Source organism: Xenopus tropicalis, chromosome 5 (genome assembly GCF_000004195.4).
Source record: "Xenopus tropicalis strain Nigerian chromosome 5, UCB_Xtro_10.0, whole genome shotgun sequence".
NCBI classification, from domain to species: Eukaryota; Metazoa; Chordata; class Amphibia; order Anura; family Pipidae; genus Xenopus; species Xenopus tropicalis.
Window position 1 is genome coordinate 116,302,702 of NC_030681.2, and position 24,430 is coordinate 116,327,131.

At 38.8% G+C, this 24,430-nt stretch overlaps 1 protein-coding gene across 3 annotated transcripts in view; it reads right to left on the minus strand.

Annotated features, from left to right (window-relative positions):
• Positions 1 to 24,430, minus strand: part of kcnab1 (potassium channel, voltage gated subfamily A regulatory beta subunit 1) — a 173,386-nt gene that overhangs the window by 39,366 nt on the left and 109,590 nt on the right. For all 3 annotated transcript variants that reach the window (XM_012963050.3, XM_031901724.1, NM_001016986.2), the window contains 3 exon segments: positions 22,000 to 22,043; positions 6,861 to 6,898; positions 3,374 to 3,453 (listed from right to left, as the gene is read on the minus strand). In XM_012963050.3, the coding sequence (XP_012818504.1) occupies positions 3,374 to 3,453; positions 6,861 to 6,898; positions 22,000 to 22,043 (162 nt within the window).

A 24,430-nucleotide genomic window follows, 5' to 3' on the forward strand; every position in this document is an offset into this window, starting at 1 on the left:
TTTTAGAGGGGAAACTACAATCTACAGCAGTGCCATTAATGTTTTTTATGCACTGAGCCAATTATTTGACATACTACATATTTATGCACTGGATTATTTAAAAATAATGATGTAATTATGGCTTTTGTGGCTTGTAGCTGGACTGTCCCAATTTACAGTAGCAGGTTCACTAGGATTTAACTGCTTTTATGTACCCAGTTAATGGTAAAAATATACATTTTGTTATATTGTTATTGTTATATTGTTATTATCCTATCTGGGTTTTTTTCTCAGTGTGCTTACAGACAGGACAGGGCTGCTACATGCATAGTGCTATGGTGCCCTTAAAGGCACTTTATTTGAGAACTGAATGAATTACAAACAAGTATTTATTTTTGCAATGTAATACTTGTCATCATAGAATCAGGGGGCATTACTAGTGCTTGCTGTGCCCAAAAGCAAAAGTGGCAGCATGACACAGAACTGTTATTATCCATCCACATCAACTGTGGCTCAGATTGTAAAGGCCATGATAGGTGAAGGAGATACATGGGAAAGAAACGCTAAAGCCTGGGGCCCTGAAATGAAATGCAGTTGTCATGCAATTTTGCTTGGTTTGCTAAGTGAGTGACCATAACACCTGGCTGGTAAATAGTTTTCAATGAAAAGTACAAAGGTACACTATAGTGTATGCTTAGCCCTTGCAATAGGCATTAAACAAAGTATCTCCAATACTTCATTTAATGCCAATAACTTTAATTTGCCCAGATTCAGACTAAGCTTTTGTCTAATTCAAGCCCTGGATGTATTATGCAACAATTTATTTTTCTCTCCTCCTCATTAAAAGAAGCCCTGCATGCAAACACTGTCCTTGTCAGATATAATTATGAGGTGGATGCCTTCCTCAGCACCTGCTACACTATTATATGTACAAAATATCTGCTATTTCTAGAAACGGATTCTGATGTAGAAGCCATGTAATCACTTAAGAGGCACAAATTATCTGAAATTTTAAACCTTAGTACCTTGAAATATTCAGTATCCTGAAATATATTTTTATGAGTAGTAAAGGGAACAAATAGCACTGGCTATGGTATTTATTTCAGTACATGGAATAGTACATTAGCTCTGATGTCTGTTTATGCAAGCCATATACATTGTTAATGTGGGCTACACGTTCCAACAAGTTAATTCTATTATGTGTATGGCATTGCGCTGCAACAAGATACTTAAGACTGTGGAACATGGCTTTGATCGCCACTACTCATGGAAGTGATCAAAACAGTTACTTGTTAGTGCCCTGACTACCACCGCAGGTAGAAATTACAGTTTGCCTGATAAGTTGTAATATGGATTTCTGTCTCTAGCTGTCAGCCTATGCTGCCATAGAATCCCACCTAGATTTTCTGTTTAATTATTATTGCTTTATTTCTTTTTTGCATAGTCAGTTAAATGCTTTTCTGTAAAAGACAGTATAAAAAAACATTTTAAGAAACTCATTATCACCAGTTCATGACTGTCAGAGCACCAACTGATTCAAATTTATAACATTACCTATTCTAAAGGCCCCCATACACGGGCTGATTTTTTACTGTCAAACGACCGATTCCCGAACGATCCGATACTATCGTTAAGTTATCGTATAGTTGATGGTGTGTGAACGATCGTCGGACCACTTATCGACCCGACATTATCGTCCCCAAAATCGATTGGCCAGGTTTAAAAATTTTAGTCGTTTAACGATAAAACCTGCCAGTTGGTGTGAGTGTCAGACATTTGTCTTCGAACAATTGTTCTCTGCGCATGTCAAGATTGCCAGCAGCGGAAGTCAACGAACATAAATAAATAAATACCGCTTCCGCCACGACATTGGATCGTACGTAGATGTACGATCGTACGTATTTTACGATAATGATACAATGAAATCTTTTGCAAATTATCGTTGCCCGTGGATGGTATATTGTATGGAAACCCGATCGCCATACGATCGTTTGTCGATAAAATCGTTCGTCGCACAACGAGTGAAATCGCCTCGTGTATGGGGACCTTAAGAGTGTTTTGGTTAAAACAGAGGAATGTCCAAGATGGCATTGTTTTATGGTATCTCTACAACATTCAAAGCAACATTTTAGGAGCCTCAAATATAGCCCCGGAACTACTCAAAAGGGCTCCACTTTATAATTAAATTAGTGGGCATTGTGCCAATTAGAGCTCACTTGACAAAGGCGTTTGAGCCAAAACGTTGGGGTATTCTCTCATCCAGAGTATCTGCCTTCATATCTTGTTTTTCAGTTATTACACTGGGGGTATGTATTTATTTGCTTTTTGATGGATGTACAATGTTTAAAGTTGATACTTTTATCTGTATCATGTTTAAATGAATAAAATGTTTTTTTAATTATAAATACCTCCCTGGGGAAGTTTTTTTCTGGTGTGCAGGGTTTTTGTGGGGTTTTGTGGATGTGTATAGTCCTCTTATGGGGGGATTATTAAAACCCTAGCACCTGGATACTTTATACTTTATTGTTTTTTTTGTATATATATTTTTTTGGCAAGGATATTCTAGCCAGGAGTGCTCTCCATTTCTCTAAATTGTGCCAATTACCTCATGCCTCTGTGCTCCATTACAGAGCACAGAAACCTGCAGACAGCACCTTAAATGGAACTTTGCTTGCATTAGGCAGCACACAATTCAAGAGAGGCACAGCCCTCCCACCCTGTACCCTGTGCATCATTTAGGGCTGCAGGTGCATTTAGCATCAGGACACATAGCATGGGCCCTAAGGCAGGCAGCAAGAACAGGGCTGCACATCATGGAGATACTTTCTGCACTAATCGGCAGTTTTTTAATCTTGAGGATGAGGCGGTGCAAGTGCCTAACAAGTGAGAACTGGCAAGTGAGACCAAGACTGGTATCTGTATATGGCAGTCCTTCTCATGGCTCCTTCAGCAGTGCTGTAGATTATATTTTATATATCAGTTTTCTGCCGACCACACCCCCAGTCATGTCAGGACACACCTCTTGATTTAAAGGCCATACACACTGCTAGATCCGGGGGTGGGGGTGGGAGGTAGTCCTTCTAATAGCTTTTTGCAGCTTCAAATTTACTGCACACTGCAAAAGAGTGGGCAACCTTGTGGGGTCTTAGGAAGAAATGCCCGAGGGTACATGGTGTGCAGTGTTACTAAGTATTCTGAAACAAGGGCAGTACTGTAAGACAATTACTGCAGGCTAAGCTAGTGACACTTTTTTGTGGAAAAAGAGAAATAATACAATGAACAAAAAATAAGGTGTTTCTGTTGTTACGGATGTTACGATAACCAGTGAACTGTACCGTCCCCGTTACTTGGCACACAGCTATTAATACTAGATTGTCCATTTAAACAAACTCACTTTCCTGCTGCATAAACTTCAGCTGTATCAAACAGGTTTACTCCATTTTCATACGCAATGGTCATGAGCTGTTCGGCCACCTGTTCAAATGGTAAACACATTTGATTACTTGAGATGTCACATCTGCACATTTTAACAATCAAATGTTATTTAATTATAATATAAATGCATTATGGTTGTCTACCTATGACATTAATATGCAACACAAGACTGCATATAAAAATGCAGATAAACTCCAGTAATGTAGAAAGGCTACATAAGCTTGCAGTATGTAATAAGGCAACATCTGTGAATAACACATTTTGGACTGAATCCTAACTATTTAAGAGCTGGCACAGCACCCACTGCTGGATGTCCTTGCCATTATATCCTGTGACTGTGAGTTTTCCTGTGCTCGCAGAAGGCCACACCTAGGCTGAAACCAGCTTTGTGCTTGGGTTTGCCTGACCTGATTTAACAAAAATAATCATAACTTTTATATTAAGTAAATAAAGTACTCTCCTGCATAAAAAACTGGCTCCAACATAACCTTGCCCTTTTTATAGGTCCCTGGTAAGGCTTCACCTTGAGTATGCAGTGCGGTTTTGGGCTCCAGTATTTATAAAGGATATAAATGAGCTGGAGAGAGTGCAGAAACGTGCAACTAAACTGGTAAAAGCTGTGTGTTTACTTCAGAAGCCCTACTATAGTTTATAAAAAGAAGCTGCTGTGTAGCCATGGGAGCCATTTAAGTTAATAAAAAAAAAAAAAAAGGCACAGGTTACATAGCAAATAACAGATACGCTCTGTATAATATAATGGTATTTTATAGATTATGAAGATTGTCATTCATCCAGGTCATGGCATATCTAATATAAGTAATTCTAAAGCAATTGGACTTGCTAAGTAATCACTGTAGTTGAACGTTGAAGTGTTTTATAGAGCTTATCTGTTATCAGCTATGTAAACTGTGCCCTTACCTACACAGCAGCTTATTTATATAAAGTATAATAGTGTTTCTGAAGCAAACACACAACTTGTACCAGTCCAGATTTATTGTAATTACTTTAATACACTTAGGGGCACATTTACTAAGCCACGAACGGGCCGAATGCGTCCGATTGCGTTTTTTTCGTAATGATCGGTATTTTGCGATTTTTTCGGAAAAATGTCGCGACTTTTTCGTTACTAATACGATTTGTGCGAAAAAACGCGAGTTTTTCGTAGCCATTTCGAAAGTTGCGCAAAATCTGGGGATTTTTCGTAGCGTTAAAACTTGCGCAAAAAGTTTCGCTTTTTTCGTAGCGTTAAAACTTGCGCGAAACGTCGCACCTTTTAAGTTTTAACGCTACGAAAAAGGCGCAACTTTTCACGCAAGTTTTAACGCTACGAAAAAATCGCGTTTTTTTGCGCAAATCGTATTGGTAACGAAAAAGTCGTAAAGATGCTGAAAAAATTGCAAAAAATACGAAAAAGTCGCAAAATGTTCGTTTTCAAATCGGAATTTTTCCAATTCGGTTCAGATTCGTGTCTTAGTAAATGTGCCCCTTAGTGGCATATTTACTATGCTGTGTAAAAACGTATAAAAGACGTGTAAAATAAACAGAGAAGATCGGCATCCGAACGCCAGATTTTACACTGTTATTTTATGTAAGTTCTGGCGGAAGAAAAAATGACAATGATTTTACGCCGGTTTTTACACAGCCTGGCAATGCGTGGCAAATTTTCTCGTCATTTTTTACACAGCATAATAATTATGCCCCTTACAAGTTTTGGTATTACTTTTACCTTAAACTATGAGATTAGACTGGCAAGGTTGATGGTTGTTTTCTCTGGAGAAAAGGTATTTGCTAGGGGATATGATTACAAGTACATTGTAGACAGATAGTGGGGATCTTTTTTCATATAGAAGAAAAATAACCAGGGGCCACTCCTTTAGACATGAGAAACAGAACTTTCAAGAACAGAACTATCCAAGGCTATAGTTATCTCAAGATCTACAATTAGATATATATAACAGAGTGGAGCACACCCATCACCAAACCAAGTCCCTGAGTATGCGGTACTCTTTCTCCAAATGATATATATATATTGTTTTTAAGGCACTGTGTTTAATTTATTAGTCCCTAATGACAAAAAGGCTAATGTGCCAAAACGTCAGTCTGCTTGAACACCGTTTTTTCTTCATAAGTCCTGTGAGTGCGGATGACTATATATACATTAGGGATGCACCAAATCCAGGATTCAGTTGGGTATTTGGCCTTTTTCGGCAGGGTTCGATTTGGCCAAATCCACGGTCCTGGCCGAATTTAATCAGAATCCTAATTAGCATGTGCTAATTAGGATTTAGAAGGGTTACATGTTGCCGCATGAACACGGAAGTGGAAAATTCTTTGCCGCACGCACCAACATTTAACCCTTCCGTATCCTAATTAGGATTCGGTTCAGTATTTTGCCGAATCACTTACCATGGATTTGGGGGTTCAGCCAAACCCAAAAAACTGGGTTCGGTGCATCCCTTATATACATACAAGTGTATCAATAGGTTATATATATATATATATATATATATATATATATATGGAGTTAGAAAACTTGATGGACTATTGCAATGTATACAATGTAGAATGTAACTAACAATGTTCCTTAATTTAAAAATGTGGATATTTATTAGCTTGAGGTAACTGATGCTTCAATTTCCTGGCATCCAATGGTAACTTTGAATAATAGAAATGTTCCAGCATATGTTCTTTGGGAGCAGTCAACAGTAACCGGAGGACTGACACAAACAATAATTGTTTATGAGGTTATGAGTGATAGATACTGAGGAACTGATTATGTCCTTGGGTTTTCGGTGCACTTGTCATTTGTTGCCTGCAACTCACTAGAGAAGCCATTATCCGTCTGTCCTCTACTGATTCTACAAACAAATAGCATCTGGAATCCTGCTACAAAAAAATCATCTCATAAGGTTGCCGCAAGCTTAGACTCAATGTGCAAACATATCATCTCTATTTTTATTCAATTCAAACAAAGTTCAACATACACTTTTTATTCTGTAAATGGCAGACTGCATATTATATGTATACATTTAGTCACAGAGGAATTCTGTAATAGGGTCATTAATTACAAAAATGTATTACCCTATTGAGACAGAAAAGAGTTGTAAACAAACTGTCCTTCAGGAAAGGCAAACATATAAGTCTGAATAACACACAAGTTAGCAGACAGGCAGACGGCAGAAGGTAGAGCCCCCTATGTGCCACCCCAACCCACCTCTCATGAATAATGTGGACCTGCAGCAATTCTGAGGAAAATAAAACATTGTTGATTGCACCTGTACTTTGTACCCTGTCCTGCTGATTGTAAATAAATCCCTATAATCATTGGTGCAACCAGCAAGGAACTTCAAGTCATTTCCAATATTCAAAAAGGCAGATAAGTGGTTATTTTTTTTAAAAAAGAACAACAATAGGAAATGAACGATACAATGGTAATAAAAACTTACCTCATCAGATATCTGCCCTCCAAATGTTACCCATGTCCCTAAAAAACAAAAAATGCATATATTAAGAAAAAAATGATAAACAAATGATATCTGCCACAACACATGCAAGTCACTTATAACTATACAATATTAGAAAGGGATAATGTCTGTCTCCTTTCTATTTCCAGCGCAGCTCTTTCACTGAAGAGTTGGCTCTCTAAACATGGCTTGGTTCTATACAGGCATTTGGGTAAATATACTAATAAAGCTGTAGTCTACTCTCACACTTTAGGGGTCATTTATTTCTGCCACTTCTGCAAGTGCAGGAGCACCAAGGAGCAGAAAATACAACCCCTTAATGCTCATTAATATTGGATTGGCAGGGAAATTGCACAAAGTGTAAGGCAGAATACAAAAGTGCAAAAAAGCGTGGTTTTACATCCAGGGCTTTATTTGTAAAAGAAAACTTTGGTCTCTGTGTCTTTCATATAAATATAGATTTAGTTGGGGGTGAAGTTGCCATCTCTGCAGTTCAGATGCACATTTCTGCATGATCAGTTTGAATAAACGTATTCGGTATGATGCCTATATATTTAACTTCAAAATGAATGAAATCCCCTCCAGGTATAATTGTTAGATGCTGAGATTACAGACTCACACTTTAATAGTGCGTTCACACAAACCAACGAGAGACAAATAGAAGTACAGTCGATGCCGAGTGTGACTCACTCCCTGATAAAACCTGGGATTTGCAGTTCACAATAAGATGTAAATGAAATTCATGTCTGCTGCAAAATCAGCAATATGTCTGCTTTATTTATACCCCAAATCGAATTTAGAGGGACAGAACACTGAATTCCGAATTGCTTTTTCTCCCCATTGTTTTTTATGGCAGCAAACAAACTGTAGCATGCTTCTATGCTCTTTTCAGCACAGTTCTTGCCCGCTTTTCATTTGTATGTGCCTTCTGTTAGGCAACGAATGCTGCTATGCAAGTCCTCTGCCATCCGATCATTACTATGCAAGTGTAATTTAATGCATGCATCTTTAATAGTACCGTGTAAGCAGCAACTAAACAGTTCCCAAAGAGTCCCTTACCAGGTAGGCTTTAGCAACATTTCCCTGCTGCACTGTTAATTTATGCCTGCAAGACTGCACATTTAAAGGGGAATTAACGTTATATGTGTGGTTAATGGGCCAACTGCTGCAAAATACAAGGGATGCTACAAGGCACTGAGGGGTTCCATGACAATAAAGAGGTATGTGGCAGAACACTCTTATAAAGGTCACAATGACCTTTCAGGACAGAAGTAAATTATTTCATACAAATCATGTTTTTTTTATTTTAGAGCACTTATTATATCTCATTAGTTGCATTATGACATTAGGATGGTACTTTTTATGTATGTAGATATATAAGGAATGTACTGATTAGTTTAGTGATGCTTCACGTGTTATTCTCCAGCATTGAAGGTAGCCATACATGGTCAGATTTTTAGCCATACAAGCTCAGATTGAGTGTTGGTCAGTAGGAAAACTCTTTCTGGAAGACAATGTTGAGGTGTTTTGGCTATTCTTACAGTGATGAGATGAGGGACAGCAGCTTCTCATGTCACAAAGAGGGTTAGGCATGAAAACAGTTCATGCTGCTAGGGATGTGATGACCCTGCTTGTAAGCGAGACCCATTAGTTAACCACATGCCACCTTGACAAATGAAACTATAGTTGTGTGTACAAAATAATTACATAAATTTGCCAGTGATCTGGTGGGTGCTACCCATATACACAGAGCATTTTTGTTATTGGCCTTAGGGGAGGAAAAGGCCAGAAAAAGAAATGGTGGGGGGGGGGGGGGGGGTAACCCACAGTAATGCATGTCTTCCACAGGGGCCCTGTGCTGACCTGATGGAGAGGCTAATTTGCAGCTGACTGTTTGACTTTGCAGATGAGAAGCTGAAGTAGCCGAGCTGAATGTAGCTCCCCATCTTGAAAAGGGCACTGCTGAAATGACAATTCCCATGGAGTAGGCACAGGAGTAACACTATATGGTGCAGTCTATCTGCAAGCAGTTTCCTGCCCGGCTGGCACTATGAGGTAGAGAGTTGCCTTTGGCCTGGGTGGAGTGTTGCCAGCAGTAATGGATATATGGAGGAGACAAGGGACATGCTTTTGCCAGACTAGGACAGCAGCACATCAAGCTTCAGAGGACATGTGCTGACAGCGAGACCCATTAGTTAACTACAAGCTGCCTGTAACGTATTGACAAAATTTACGTTTTGCTCAAAAATAAAAGTGCAATTCATACCTGTTACATGTGGACTGCACTGAACAGTCCACTGTGTCCTGACCTCAGACTCAATGAACACATGTGACTGTAAGCCAGGTCTGCTCATCTAACATCAATGTCCACCTAAATAGTGACTAAATGAAGCAACTACCACCAATATTGTTCCAAAATCCTCTCACAAGTGTAGAGAGTTTTTTATAGCGATATAGGAAAGACCAACTTTATATTTCTACCCTTGGTTTAAGGATCAGTTGTTGGACAAGCAGGTGTCCTGAAACTTTTGTCAGTATATAAAAATATTGCCATTAAAGGAATGGTTCACGTTTCAGATCATTTTTAGTATGTTAAAGAATGTACAATTTCTATCAACTTTGCAATTGGTCTTCATTATTTATTTGTTATAGTTTTTTCATTATTTGCCTTCTTCGTGTACATCTCTTCAGCTTTCACGTGGGGGTCACTGACCCTGCAAGCCCAAATCTACTGCTCTGTGAGGCTACATTTTTATTCTTATTGGTACTTTTTATTTCTTATCTTTAGTTCCTCTTCTATTCATATCCCACTCTCTCATTCACACCACTGCCTGGTTGCTAAGGTAAACAAGACCCTAGGAACCAGATGCTGCTAAAAACCCAAACTGGAGAGCTGCTAAACAAAAAGCTAAATACCTGAAAAACTAAAAAAATGAGTAATGGAAACCAATTGCAAATTGTCTCAAAATATCAATGCCCACATTAGTTAATTTCAAGGCGAACAACTCCTTTAATTTAACTTTCTTTCAAGTCCTGCCGTTAAGTACGTTTGGCATCGGAACTGAATGGCATCTTTTCCGTGAATTTCTTTCCCACTTTTTCAGGTAGCGGTATCAGGAATGCGCAGAGCTTATGCCAAGCACAAGGGTGCCATAATCAGGATGAGCAAACTCGCAGTGACAGGTTTATCAGAACTAATTATGGAAAGCCCTATTCTGCTGGGTGCAATTGCAAGTGCCTGTTCCCATGCAGCAGTGCAACAGAGATTTTTATTGTTCGGTTCTAGCTCTCTATTAACTCTTTCACGTCTTGTTTGCCCACCTTAGAGGGAAAAGTGTCTGTAATAATCTTGTTACCAGGGAGACTGATTCACATTTTGAAAGCTTCTTATGCAATCTCTTATTAATTCTTATATAACCGTACTAATTTTAAGTTTGGTATCTTAGCCACGGGGAGAAAACTCGAGCCTTCTTAATTAAGTGCCCAGTGGTCACAAAGCCATTCCTGTGCCATGGATATGAGGAGACAGAAAACCATTTTGGAGATAAAACATAAGCCTGCCCATTATGAAGCAAACTTTGTGATTTCCACCCATTACTGCATTCTCAGATATATCACCATCAAGGCATCATTTTCACGCTTTGCAAAACAATCCCAAATATTACTACTCTTATTATAAAACTCAGTGTCCTATGATGGTCCCATTCACAGTCACATGACTAAACAGAGGCATTCTTTAAAAAAATGTAATTGCAAATGTAATCATATTCTGTGCTATTTTGGTACACTGACTGATGCCAAATGGTCCAGATGAAGACAAAACACTACAAACACTTATAAGCAAATTCCAACATAGCATATCTTTTAGTGACACACAGATTAATAATCCCCCCACATATCAATGCACAACAGTCATGTTAAAGGGCCAGTAACAACAACAAAATGCTCAATATGCACTTACTTATAATACTGTACCAGTTCTGACTAGTACAGTATAAAAATGCAGAAAGGGTTTTCTGACCGAAGCCATGAATCTATATTCACCTTTAAATTAACTTTAAATATGTTATAAAATGGCCAATTCCAAACAACATTTCAATTGGCCTTCATTATTTATTTTTTATACTTTATGAATTATTTGTCTTCTTCTTCTGACTTTTTCCAGCTTTCAAATGGGGGTCACTGACCCCAGCAGTCAAAATATTTGCTCTGTGAGGCTGCAATTTTATTGTTATTTTTATTACTTATCTTTCTATTTAGGACCTCTTGTATTTATATTGCTGTCTCTCATTCAAACCACTCCATGGTTGCTAAGGTAATAGGGACCCTAACAACATGATAGCTGCTGAAATTTCAAACTGGAGAGTTGCTGAACAAAAAGTAAAATAATTAAAAAGCGAAAAATAAAAAACTAAACCAATTGCAAAATTTACTCTCTACGTCATACTAAATGTTAACTTAAAGGTAAATAACCCCTTTAAACCAAAGAGGTGGGGGGTAGGGCTTTAGGCAATGCATAGCAGATGTCTGCAGATGCCAGAGCTGACAGTAAACCGACTGTACAAAACATTATGACTTTGCACCAAATAAAGCATTTCTACAGGTTCAGGTGAGAATAAATTGCATGTCAATTCAATTAGTTAATTTGGTATTTTGGTGCTACAGGTTATTGAAAGTATGACCTTCACGACTCTACTCAGTCAGCATTGTTATTCAAACACAGGCTTCATTTTTCTGGTTTGTCAAATCACTTTCCCAGAAACGATTTACCAGCTCTAAGTGCATTTCGTAGCTGTTCCAGGTGCTTCTAGAATGGTCAATATCCATTTAACCTAAGTCACATAGATACAGTAAGAGCACTACAGTAGCTGTGCAATAGCAGGCTGATAGGGCTGAGCGTACTATAATGTATGTAAAGAATTATTCATTATCACTTTTTGAACCTGACCATCTGTGAAAGACATCTGAGTGTCTCCATACTTAAATAAAAAGAGTAAGACACCCACAGATTCCGTAACCATGGCTACTACACTGTAAAATCATGAAGACTTTGTTTAAAAACAGATTTTCTTTATCCTTTCCTAGGGGCTCCCTTTGATGTATTTACAGTAACATGAGAAGCTGCTTTTGGTTTCTGCACATAAAACACAAATTTTTGCTGAAAAGAAATATTTCCCCAAATGCCATCCATTAGAAGTAATGCAGCCTTCTTGGTTTTTGTCTACAAAACAAATTTAACTTTTATGGGGTATTAACTTTTTAATACCCCATAAACATAGGCATTTTCATACATTAACAGTAGTGTGTAGTTGGTGATGCAGTAGGCCATTATACTGCTATATGAGACAATGGAACCTATTGTTAGGCAGCTGCTAATCTCTTGTATTACTTATCATAAATGACTCCTTCCAAAATGGCAAAATCCATACCTGGATTATTTCTCAACTGTGTCTGAATGATGTTATTGCAGCATAGTTGGCTTTTAACAAATTGAAATGCAAGCCACATACTGCAATGGTTTCTATATACATGTTACTTGTGTATACATGTAGTTTACATGGTTATTAATTACTCATGCAGCATATATGTTTAAGGTGTTTAGATTTCGGTAACCCTACAGCGGTGGCAGCATGTGAACATATAGGAAAATCTATATCTGAATAATGAAAACATTGAAAATATTGTGGTTGGAAAAATCATCCAGTATTTATTTTGACAGAAAATGTTAAGCCATTAGCATAGAGACACCCCTTCCTTAATTATCACTATAGTTTAGCCACGTTGGCAGATTAGCCTATACATCTGTGTGCGCAGTTGCATTAAAGGGGACCTTAAAATTTCAAATGTATTTCTATTGTGTTTGTCAAGCAAAATAAACTTCACTTACACTGTATAAATAATGTAAATCTTGTTTCCTTCAGTCTTGGAATTACTCAATCACAGCAGGCAGGCAGGTGCCATTCTGTGTATACTGTTATTAAGGCAAGCGTTGCATCAACCCAAAACCTTGTTTATGTGCTAGAATGGAGGACCAGATACCCAGGCCCATGCACTGGCTAAACAATTAGATGGTGAGAAGGGAGGGGAAAAGTGAGAAATGCAGTGACATTGAGGATTTCTGAACAGAAAGTGAAAAGAAATTGCCTGCCCCGCCTCTATACCCGAGGCACTTCACCTCTCTGCTGTACAAGTGACATAAATAGGATACTCATTCACAGGGTTTCACTAAATATGTTCTTCATTTAAGACACACTCTTTACTGGGGCCTTGTTGTCCAGGTTCCACAGCAGACATCCATCAGAATGTAGGGCTAAAGGGGAAGAGACCTGGGCATTCAGTCTCAAAGAAAGTGTTCATCATCCATCCAGGCAAAAAAGGAGCACATCCTGCCCAGGTATATTGGTTACAGGGCCAGGACTTCATACAGGAACATGACTTCCTAGACCTAAACAGAATAAAAACCTAATAGGGGATTTTCCAAGCCAGTAGGAAAGTTGGCCCTATTGGTCCCTACACAGCATTGCTCACCAAAACTTCAGGTCCATGATGGATGCTAAGACTAGTACATTTCTCATGGAAGAAAAGCTATGATGCATTCCACCCTGCCAAAAAACTGTAGCTTCCACTCCACACAAACAATTCCAAAGTCTATAGTCATACCATAAGATATAACTACATCCTTTCTGAAAACACCCACCCATCTATCCACCATAAGCAAAGTTTCAGCAAAGGTTACAGACCTGGGACCTTAAATATAAAGATGACCATTTGAAATACGATGAAACACAAAAGGACATTTTTGTGCCCCTAGTAATTACATATACTGTACACCTCCCAAGAGGTCATAAGACAAATCATGAAAAATATCAACCAATACTTCATAAAAATGAGAGACTATACAATATATCCAAATGATTTGCTGTAGTCATACAAACAGACCCAAAATCTTATTGATTTCAGTTGATTTCCCTGAAGTCTCAAGAGATATTATGTCCCCTTGTAGGCAGTGTGGGGCTTGTACACACATATTTAGCACAAATATTGTACAAATACTACATTCCGAAATGGAACACCAAAAGCAAGGTTCCTTGTCACTCATCAAATTATATGCCTGTGATGTCCCATTGCTGGACTGTAAGGTGAGAAAACAGGACAGATGCTTTAAGACAGAAGGTGAATGCTCAGATTCACTGTTATTAAAATGAAAACAGAAAGCCACATTTCAGCAGCACCAAGCACTGAATTAATGACCTCAGGGTCACTGTACTAATGGGAAAATTTAAATCACAGAGATATGGAAAGGTGTTGCACTATAAAATACCCTGCACAGGGGCTTAAAAGGGAATAAAGGCTTCATTTGCAATTATATGTCATAACCCAGGGGCTTTTATTTTGCAGAAATCATGCTGTAGGACATAAGCACTTCAAAGTGCCCAAGTGTTGGGATCTGGATAACCAACAGATCCTTAACCTTAACAATTTTCTGTAATCTACTTTGATTTAACATGTCCATGTCAGAATGTGCCTTTGATGTGAACTGCATCCTACCGTGTGTATATTTTCTATTTCAGCTTCAGAAAATATAACATGCTTAATATTTTATGTCCAATGATTTAACGGATATCTGATAAGATATAATATTTAAATTATGAAAGCTTACATTTTTTTATAAATACAGGTATAGGACCTGTTATCCAGAATGCTCAGAACCTGGGCTTTTGCGGATAAGAGTCTTTCCATAATTTGGATCTCCTTAAGTCTACTGAAAAATTAATTAAACCCAATAAGATTGTTTTGCCACCGATGAGGATTAATTATATCTTGATTAGGATCAAATGCAAGGTACTGTTTTATCGAAAAATATATATAGGAGGGAGCATGAAACAAAATGCAAAATTGCTACAAAAATTTTTTATGCCATACACAACATGTTTCGGGCCCCTTTTGTGCCCTTTATCAAGTGTACATAACAAGGCAGTGAGTGAAATTTAAACACAGTCATACCCACCCCCTTCCTTTGATAGCCAATCAATTCAAAGCATACTTAATTCTTAAGTATCCTTCGTGTGCAATGTAATAAGCTTTTAGACACAAATCACAGCGCAATTAACACATTAATGTCCATGGTGTACAACCTTAATAACCCTTATACAAAGTTCACCAAATGCATCAATATACATTCAGAGTCCATACTTCATGTGTACCTAAAGCAAAAACATTGCACACAAAGGATACTAAAGAGTTAAGTATGCTTTGAATTGAATGAATGAAAATATAATTTTTACCTTGTTTCAAACAAAGAATCAGTAAATACAAGCGCAGCTAGGATTTTTAATAAATTACATGAAATATAGTCATACTGTATGTTAGTATGTTCTCTGGTACATTCTCAAAATTAGACCTCAGAACTCATTACAATACTTTCACAGCTCTCCATGCAAACCCTAGAGGAAGAACCGCATGAGTCCAGACATCAAACTTCTTAAAAGCAATACTGTTAAGGGATGGTAAGGAACCTTCAAGAGGTGCTGGACATTCCCACCACGAGGCAACAAAATACTGCAGAGGGTTGAAAACATGTTCTCCATAGAGAAATAAGCAAAGGCAATGGACAGCTTGCCAGTTTTAATGAAAAAAACAAAGCAAACATTGTTCCTTATAAAGTTTGGACAAAAGGAATAACAAGTTTCTAAAACATTACAGGTTAAAGGACAAGGAAAGGCTAAGTCACTTGGGGGTGCCAAAATATTAGGCACCCCCAAGTGACTTTAATTGCTTACCTTGTACCCCGGGCTGGGGCCCCTGTTAGGAGAAAACAGCACCAGCCCGGGGTACCTGTAGCGAGCGCTTCCTCCTTCCTGCTTTGTTTTGCCAGAAAATTCCCGGGACTGGCGCATGCGCATTAGAGTGAAAAGCCGACTTCTCTGTTAAAGTTCCGCCTCTCACTCTAGTGTGCATGTGATTGTCCTGGACATTTGCCAGCAGCGCAAATAGGGAAGGAGGAAGCGCTACAGGTACCCCGGGCTGGTGCTGTTCTCTCCTAACAGGGGCACCAGCCCGGGGTAAAAGGCAGGCGATTTAAGTCACTTGGGGGTGCCTAACATTTTGGCACCCCCAAGTGACTTTGCCTTTCCTTGTCCTTTAAACTTGTATTATTTAGCAAAGTGAAAAGTCTAATAAGACTTCAACCATGCTGGATGGAAAAGAAAAACCATCTGCGATCTTCTTCATAACAATGGCCCTTGCACACTGGAGATATTTTACACTGATAATCTTTTGCTAGCAATCTTTTACCCTTGAGAGCTTTTATGCTTCAGATATTTTATGCCCTGGGGAGCTGTTAAGCCTAAGAAGTTATATGGTTGAGAGGCTTTATTTTTGAGAGCTTTCATGCCTGATAGGTTTTATGCTTGGGGGGTCCCAGTGGATCATCAGCATGAGATGAACAGCAAAATGGAAACATGGTGTCTCTCTGCAAACTCAAGCTACACTAATTAGATACATATCTGGAAATTGTGCTTAATAAGTAATTTTAACTAAAGAACATTTAACAGAGCATATCTGACCCAAACACCAAGGATGCCATTGTTATGGCTGACAATATTTTTCAGACATATGCATGTAGTGCCTTAGTTTTGGCACACTAGACTAGGATGTACCTGTATTGCGTAGCTCCCAGGCATATAGTAATAGGCAGGAGTGGGAAATGTAAGGGTGGGCAGCATTTTGTTTGGAGAGGGACAGAAGTTGTCTGAAAGAAATAGAACACAACAATGAACTAGGATGCTGTGTTGAGTTATATAGGAGATGCCACTTTGCTTTCACCACTGAGACACCTGCTGAGAATCTGGCCTGGCCCAGTATGAAATCGGAAGAGACAAGCCCAATAGAAGACAAGCTGTATTATTCCATATTGTTCCATAGCCATCATTAACGATCCCTCATTTACTGGAGCGGAAGCAGTGGGCAGGGGAACTGTGCCAACCTCTCAGCCTGCAGTTTGGAAATCATCTTACCATAACAGTGAGTATCAAGTAGACTGTCTGCTATGGAACCAATACTAGGGCAGCATTACAAGCATTATAATCATTCATTTAGTCTTCTGGGAAATGCTCGGTGTTGCAGTGTAACACTTCATAGCCAATGAATATCATATGCAAGCACTTACATTTACTGCAAAATAATGGCTTTCTATACTGATGTTTTATACATGCAAAAATGGGATGCCAATTAATTGCTCATCAATTAATAGGACAATTTACAAACAGGCAAATTTAAAGGGGCTGGCTCAATCAATAGAGCTAGTACTTAACACACTTTTGCCTATTGTTTTAAGAAATATCCATGGGTTTTTATTTTTGGCACCCTTAACCGGGCAAACACTGACACTGAGTAAGGGTCCTTCCATTTTCCTGCTTTATAGGAGAAGGAAAGGCTAATAAAGAGTTAATCTCAAGCTGCAGGCATACCTTCATTTGTCTCAATAGTGCCCTTAAGTGTCCCCATATTTCACCTGTTCAGATGATCAGGAGCCAAACAGGAAGAAAAAACACTGAGCTGTGTAAAGAAAGTTCCCATAATGCCTCGCTCTTGCACAGACACCCAGACCAGTGTACATGCTCAGTTAGTAAGACTATGAGTCAGCTTCCTGCTGATTGGCTCAGATCCACATTCCTAAGGGGGGGAGTGAGTTCTTAGCATTCTTGAGGGAGGGGGGAGCAGGAGAGAGGAGAGCGCTGCGTGTCTCTGGCAGAGGAAAACAGACACAACAAATCTTTTGACAGAGAACCCAGTGCAGCGTTTCTGTGAGTGTTTATGGCTGTATTTACATAGACCTTTACTTAGTTTTTACCTTTCTTTCTCCTTTAAGACATTTAAAACACATTGTAAAACCTCTGTATATAAAAAACCTCCTTCCCCCAAGCTGCAAACTTTTACATAAGAAACAGCTCATTTTACAGATGTCAAACAATGTTGCATTAAAGGGTAAGAACCCACAAAGCAGTTGGATGCCTGCTACAGATTTCTGCTATTGTGGGCGAAAAACCGCTCCGAAAAGGCTTTCCACCAGCAACAATAGGAGTTGCCTTGGAAAGCCATTTGTATTGCTTCTTTATCGAAGCTGCACAAAGTCGCAGGAGAAAACTGCATCGCTACAGTAATCCTAAGTCCCATGAAGGGCTTTCCACTGGCGACTCTTATTGTTGCCAGTGGAAAGCCTTTTAGGAGCAGCACAGGCAACTCAACCGTTCTATGGGTTCTTACCCTAAATGCTTAACGTTGGGGAGATCGGAAGTGACAGTGCTGACATCTTTTTAATAGGTGTCAAGATCACTATAAGGTTTATGATATATTTAGATATGGACATATAATATGCAGTACATGTTTTAAACAAAATTAATTAAAGCTTTCTAATACCATTTCTGGCAAAACCTCATTCCCAAATATCAAGGATTAGCAACTCTGCCTTGACTATGTGATTTAAGCGATTGCTAAACATTCATTATATAACAGGTCTGCTTATGAGACATGATTAAATTCCGAGTTCCTCGGTACAAAGCAGGAGACAGGTTTAAAAACAGACCTTTAAGTTGAGGCAAATGTTTGCATTAAGGCAGTTGAATTGTGCTTTGTATTTGTGCAACATAACATGCATGTTTCTAAAGATATAATTTCCTGTTACCATGACAACATTCTCCTTTTATCTTTTTTTTTCATTACATCATCCATGGAATTGATTCTATTTCCTCATCTTGTATAACAATTTCCATATAAAATTACTGATATACATATGGTTATCTCTCATTAAAATTATATGCTTTTTGTAACACACAAAACCGTCCTTCATGCTATGAATTGAATCTTGCGCAAACTGATTTTCCATTATTCGTAAAAAAAAAAAAAATTTGGTTTGTTAAAAAATAATTGAAATTTTTTCATTCATTTTCTCATTTTCAGTTTGTCTGTAATAATGAAACAGTACCTTGTACTTGATCCCAACTAAGATATAATGAATCCTTATTGGAGGAAAAACAATTCTATTGGGTTCATTTAATGTTTAATTGATTTTTTAGTAAACTTAGGGCTGTGGCACATGGGGAGATTAGTCGACCGCGACAAATCTCCCGTGTCGCGGGCGACTAATCTCCCCGAAATGCCATCCCACCGGTGAGAATGTAAATCGCCGGTGGGATAGCATACGTGGAACCGCGATTTCCCCGAAATCACAGAAGTTTCCTCTCAAGGCAACTTCCGCGATTTTGGGAAACTGCGTCGCCACATATGCCATCCCACCGGTGATTTATATTCAAGCCGGTGGGATGGCGGGGAGATTAGTCGCCTGCAACAAGGAAGATTTGTCGCGAGCGACTAATCTCCCCATCTACCACGGCCTTTAAGCTGGCCATACACGCACCGATGATATTGTATGAAACCTTGTTTCGTACGATATTCGGTGCAGGTATGGCGGCTCGATGAAGAGACCGATATCGGTTGACTCGTTGATTGGCCAGGTTAATGGTGCCCGAGAAAAATCTACATTCAGGGCTGAATAGGCAGAAGGAGGTATAATTTCTATTGTTTCTACATCCATATCTTCGTGTGACCATGATATAAATTGCTACATGTATGGCCACCTTTAGGGAAATTTAAATTACAGAAAGATCCCTAATGTGGAAAACCCAATGTCCCAAGCATTCCAGATAACAGATCCCATACCTGACAAAGGTTCAATTGAGATAAATATAACTCCTGCAATGATTTGAAGTAAGAATCACTGTAATTACAGTGGCAGTCACAACACAAAGAAAACATAGCAACATGGGGATCCATCCATAATGTCTTCTACCATATGGAATATAAGCTTTTACCATGGAACACTCTGCCTGGCAGTGTTATATTGTATTTGTCTGATATTAAATGCTATACTATGAAGGCCATAACCACTTGAGTTCAGTGCTAGAAAGAACTATTGACTTGTTGCCTGGGAAACAGTTGAGTTCCATGTGCAACCTGATGGGTAGAAGCAGCATTGCACATGTACCTACAAAAGTAGCAGGAGGGATGGAGTAATTTATCATGCATGCTATAGCTTAGAACTGTGGTATAACCCTAGGGAGCCTGGTGTGGACCTTAAAAGATCAGTCATTTCAATATTGCCTCTCTTACCCCATGCTCCAGTACTGGTGGGAAGGGAACAATGGCTAAATCGACTGTTGGACTTATTGACTCGGGGCCAGAAACCTGGCTTCACAGTTTCTTGTGTTGCATATGATAGGGCAATGTTGTGCAACTTACGTGCTAGAGTAGCAAAGAGGTTACAGTAGGTGATACAACAATCAGGTAACAGAATGTAATGATGAGGAAAGAGGAAATGAATGATTAGGCATAATTTGGATAATTAAATGTATGAAGAGTAAAAGGCGCTGCTGCTGTATGTTTGCATGTACATAGGTATCTATTAGACTGTATGTGTCTCAGCTTTATATTTCATTTTATTAGCATTTAATTAGAAACACAGAAACAGTCCCCAAGGCTTTGCTTGTAGCTGCAACAGGCTTTCCATTCATGTAGAACAATTTTTTTTCATAATAATGCTTCTTAACAACTCCGTAGGTCAGTGACACATTGATCTGCAAATTGATTTCTTTAGTATGAACAATGTCCCATTAATAATTGTAAATGCTGAGTCAAGAAAAAAGGTCAATGAATAAAAAAAAAATACCTTTGAATTTACACAAAAAAACCCCACTGGTGCCAAAATAATCCTCTTAACAGCAATTGGATATAAGATCTATCAGATAGGATGGGTTAATATAGTGATATGTGTGGGCTGACATTATTCCCGGTCTTAAACACCCTGGTGGCTTACTTACTAACATATTGTTGGTGCTAAATTGTACTGGTGAGGTAACCCATAGCAACCAGTCAGCAATTAACTTGGATCGATCTACTGAAAGATAGGAATTTAAGGCAAATGTCTTAATAGTTGCTATGGGTTACTGTGATCTTGTATTTCAGTGACTATTAAGTAAATGACTACAAACCCTGATACAAAAACCAATTTGTACTTTACAGCGGCAGATGCATGTTTTATAGCAGAGGTTTGCACTTGAAAGGGTGTTTTCCCTGTTCCAACCACCCAGCTTATGGCTAGCATATAGGTTATTATTTGGATACTGGTACAGGGTAGAAGCAGATACTACAAAAGACAGAGCAAAAAACTGCAAGATGTTTTAGTCTTCATGTGACCCAGGCTCTATGATCTCCCTGCCACAGCCTCCCACAGTCAGATTCACAATGAAAAGAATACCCCCCCTGTGCGAGTACCCTAAATTCAAAAGTGAGATACAAACAATGAAACGTGATGGCTGGCTGGCACCAAACTGCTCAAAGCTTACGTCAAGGTAAAGGTAAAAACATCTTTTTAGTAAACGCTATGTTTTAGAAAATAGGTTGATTATCACCTCAGGTTGGTTTCTGACATTGCCTTCATTAAAGAGTTCTACACCTTCAAATTAACTGTGTAGACAATAATTACACAATATATAAAATTTGAAACTGGTCTTGATTTTTTATTTTTGTTCAGTAGCTCTCCAGTTTGGAATTTCAGCAGCTATCTAGTTGCTAAGGTGACATTTAACCTAGCAACCAGGTAATGGTTTGAATGAGAGAAGGGAATATGTATGGGACACTGGAAAGAAAGATAAGCAATACAAAATGACAATAGCATTAGAATTGCAGCCAATAGAAAGAATAGTACATTCTATAATGTACTAAAATTTGAACTACCCCTTTAAGCAATTAAAGTACAGTAACTAATGCATAGAGCTAGAGTATGCATCTGATTGGAAATGAGTTTTGTGGACATGAAGTATCATCGCTACAATACTTTGTCACTTTATAACTTAGGTAACTAAACCTCATGTGCTTTTAATTAAGCATTCAGAAACTGGAAAACTATGGAGCTTCTCCCTAATCATAAATAGAGAGGAGGAAACATGAAAGCTATATGAACCTATGAAAACTCAGTTTTAAATATGAAGTTGTGCTGGATGTTAGATGGTATATATGAAATATTGAAACATTACAGTGTGCATTTTCTGTATAAGTATATGCTTACCTAATCCCAAGCATGATACTCTGAGTCCTGATTTTCCAAGATTCCTAGCAAATAAAAAGAGAAAAGTATTACTTTTTTTAAACCTCTGCTTTATGTAGAATCAAAGTTATATAAAAAAAATTTCCATGTGAATCTGAGTTTAGCAGTACTGTATTGATTCTGCACAGTTAAGAAAGCCAGCAGGCGCAGGGTGCATAGGTGTGTTGTCCTTACTGTCTATGGCAGTGTTTTTCAACCTTTTTTGGGCAAAGGCACACTTGTTTCATGAAAAAAATCACGAGGCACACCACCATTAGAAAATGTTAAAAAATTTAACTCTGTGCCCAGCAGCAGTGCCCCCCAGTACACTGGTGCCAAGCAGCAGTGCCCCCCTAGTACATTGGTGCCAAGAGCAGTGCCCCCTAGTACATTGGTGCCCAGCAGCAGTGCCCCCCTAGTACATTGGTGCCAAGAGCAGTGCCCCCTAGTACATTGGTGCCCAGCAGCAGTGCCCCCCAGTACATTGGTGCCAAGAGCCAGCCCCCCTAGTACATTGGTGCCCAGCAGCAGTGCCCCCATAAGTCAGTGTGCCCCGTGGCCCCCCCTAATACATTGGTGCCCAGCAGCATTTTACTCTTCGGCGGCTTCAGCAGCATCTTCCCCTCACGCGCGCGCCTCTGCACTTCTGCCTACACGCGACCGCACACAGGCCCTTTTATAACGTTGCGCCCCGTGCGTACTGACGTCACCCGTACACACGGGGCGCAACCAATGACAGGGCCCGGATTTTTTTTTTAAAGTAAAAATTGCGGCCCTGCCTACGGCACACCAGGCACACTAGTGTGCCGCGGAACAGCGGTTGAAAAACGCTGGTCTATGGAATGTGGCAACTACATGGCTGCCTTGCCCAACATTGCTGTGCTCTATAACTGGAGCTGCAGGTATGTATGCCTCAGATGCAATTATTTTCTGAATGATGACTAAGTGAAGCCCCTTATTGCACTTGCACCCAGGGTATTAATATTTGAGGCTACTTAGAAATTACGGTCATGCCAGAAGAGTTGAAGATGAGGAAATTGCTTGGCAATATGGTTGGAAAGCCTTATAAAAGCCACATTAATCAGTAACACTGCAACTTAGTCTTTAAATGAGTTTTAGAAATCCAAAATGGGCAGTGAATGACCCTGTATTTCTCTTGGTGTTCCCTGTGTTGCTATTTAGACTTTATAAGAGTAAAGCATAGCTCCCAACTGTCCCGATTTTCACGGGACAGTCCCTCTTTTGACAGCTCAACCTGCAGTCCCAGATTCTTACTGAAAAGTCCCTCATTTCCCTTTAATCTCCTGCACTGAATGCTAAGAAATATACAAATTTAATTAAATCGTAGCTTTTGGCAGAGAGCCCAGAAAGTTAACAAGCTTCAGTTGCACTTAGAAACATTGTTTCTCACATTTAATTAAAAAGTAGCTTTTGGCAGGGAGGCCAGAAAGTTAAAAGCCTGCCAAAATGAGTTCAATGGTACGGAGTGGTATTTAGGGGGTGTGGTTGCAAAAATGCAACGTCCCTCTTTCAATTTTCAAAATGTTGGGAGGTATGGTAAAGTGGTTTAAAACTATAAAGAAAAAAGGAAAGCTTCCTGTGTGACGCTTTACCCATTTGATGAGAGCTATATCTTTTGAGCCCTTTGGAGTGATTAAGTTATTTTGCATTTGTTGTCATCTTCTTTTAATAGTACACAATCGGCTACATATATACTTGAAAGGATAACTTGGCATCATTATCCTAACTATTGTAATTCAATAAAGTTGCAGTTTATTGTTTAAGAGTCAATGACACCTAACTGATTTGTTCTCTTAGAGAGAATTGTATAGTTCACCATTCCACCTACAATCCAGCAAGGGCCCCCGAGTAGAAGAGTTGCATGTGTATGTATATAATACAGTGTCCCCTGTCTAAAGCAATCATGGCACTGCATTTACCAGCGGGCTTACACAACCATAACATACTGTACAGGGATGCGTGCACAAATAGCGTTATATTAATAAAAAAATATATAAAGGTATGTGACCTGTTATCCAGAATGCTCGGGACCTGAGGTTTTCCGGATAAGGGATCTTTTACCAGTTTGGATCTCCATACCTTAAATCTACTAAAAAGTCTGTTAAAGATTAAATAAACCCAATAGGATTTTTTCGCCTCAAGTACAAGGTACTGTTTTATTATTACAGAGAAAAAGGAAATCATTTTTAAAAATAAGAATTATTTTCTTATAATGGAGTCTATGGGAGATGGCCTTTCCCTATTTTGGAACTTTCTGGATAACGGCTTTACGGATAACGGATCCCATATTTATGAATATATATTCATGTTAATGTAATGATAGAAATGATAGAAACAGACAGCCAACATCCAGATAATACTCATCCAGACAGCTCATGTATAATGCTTGTGC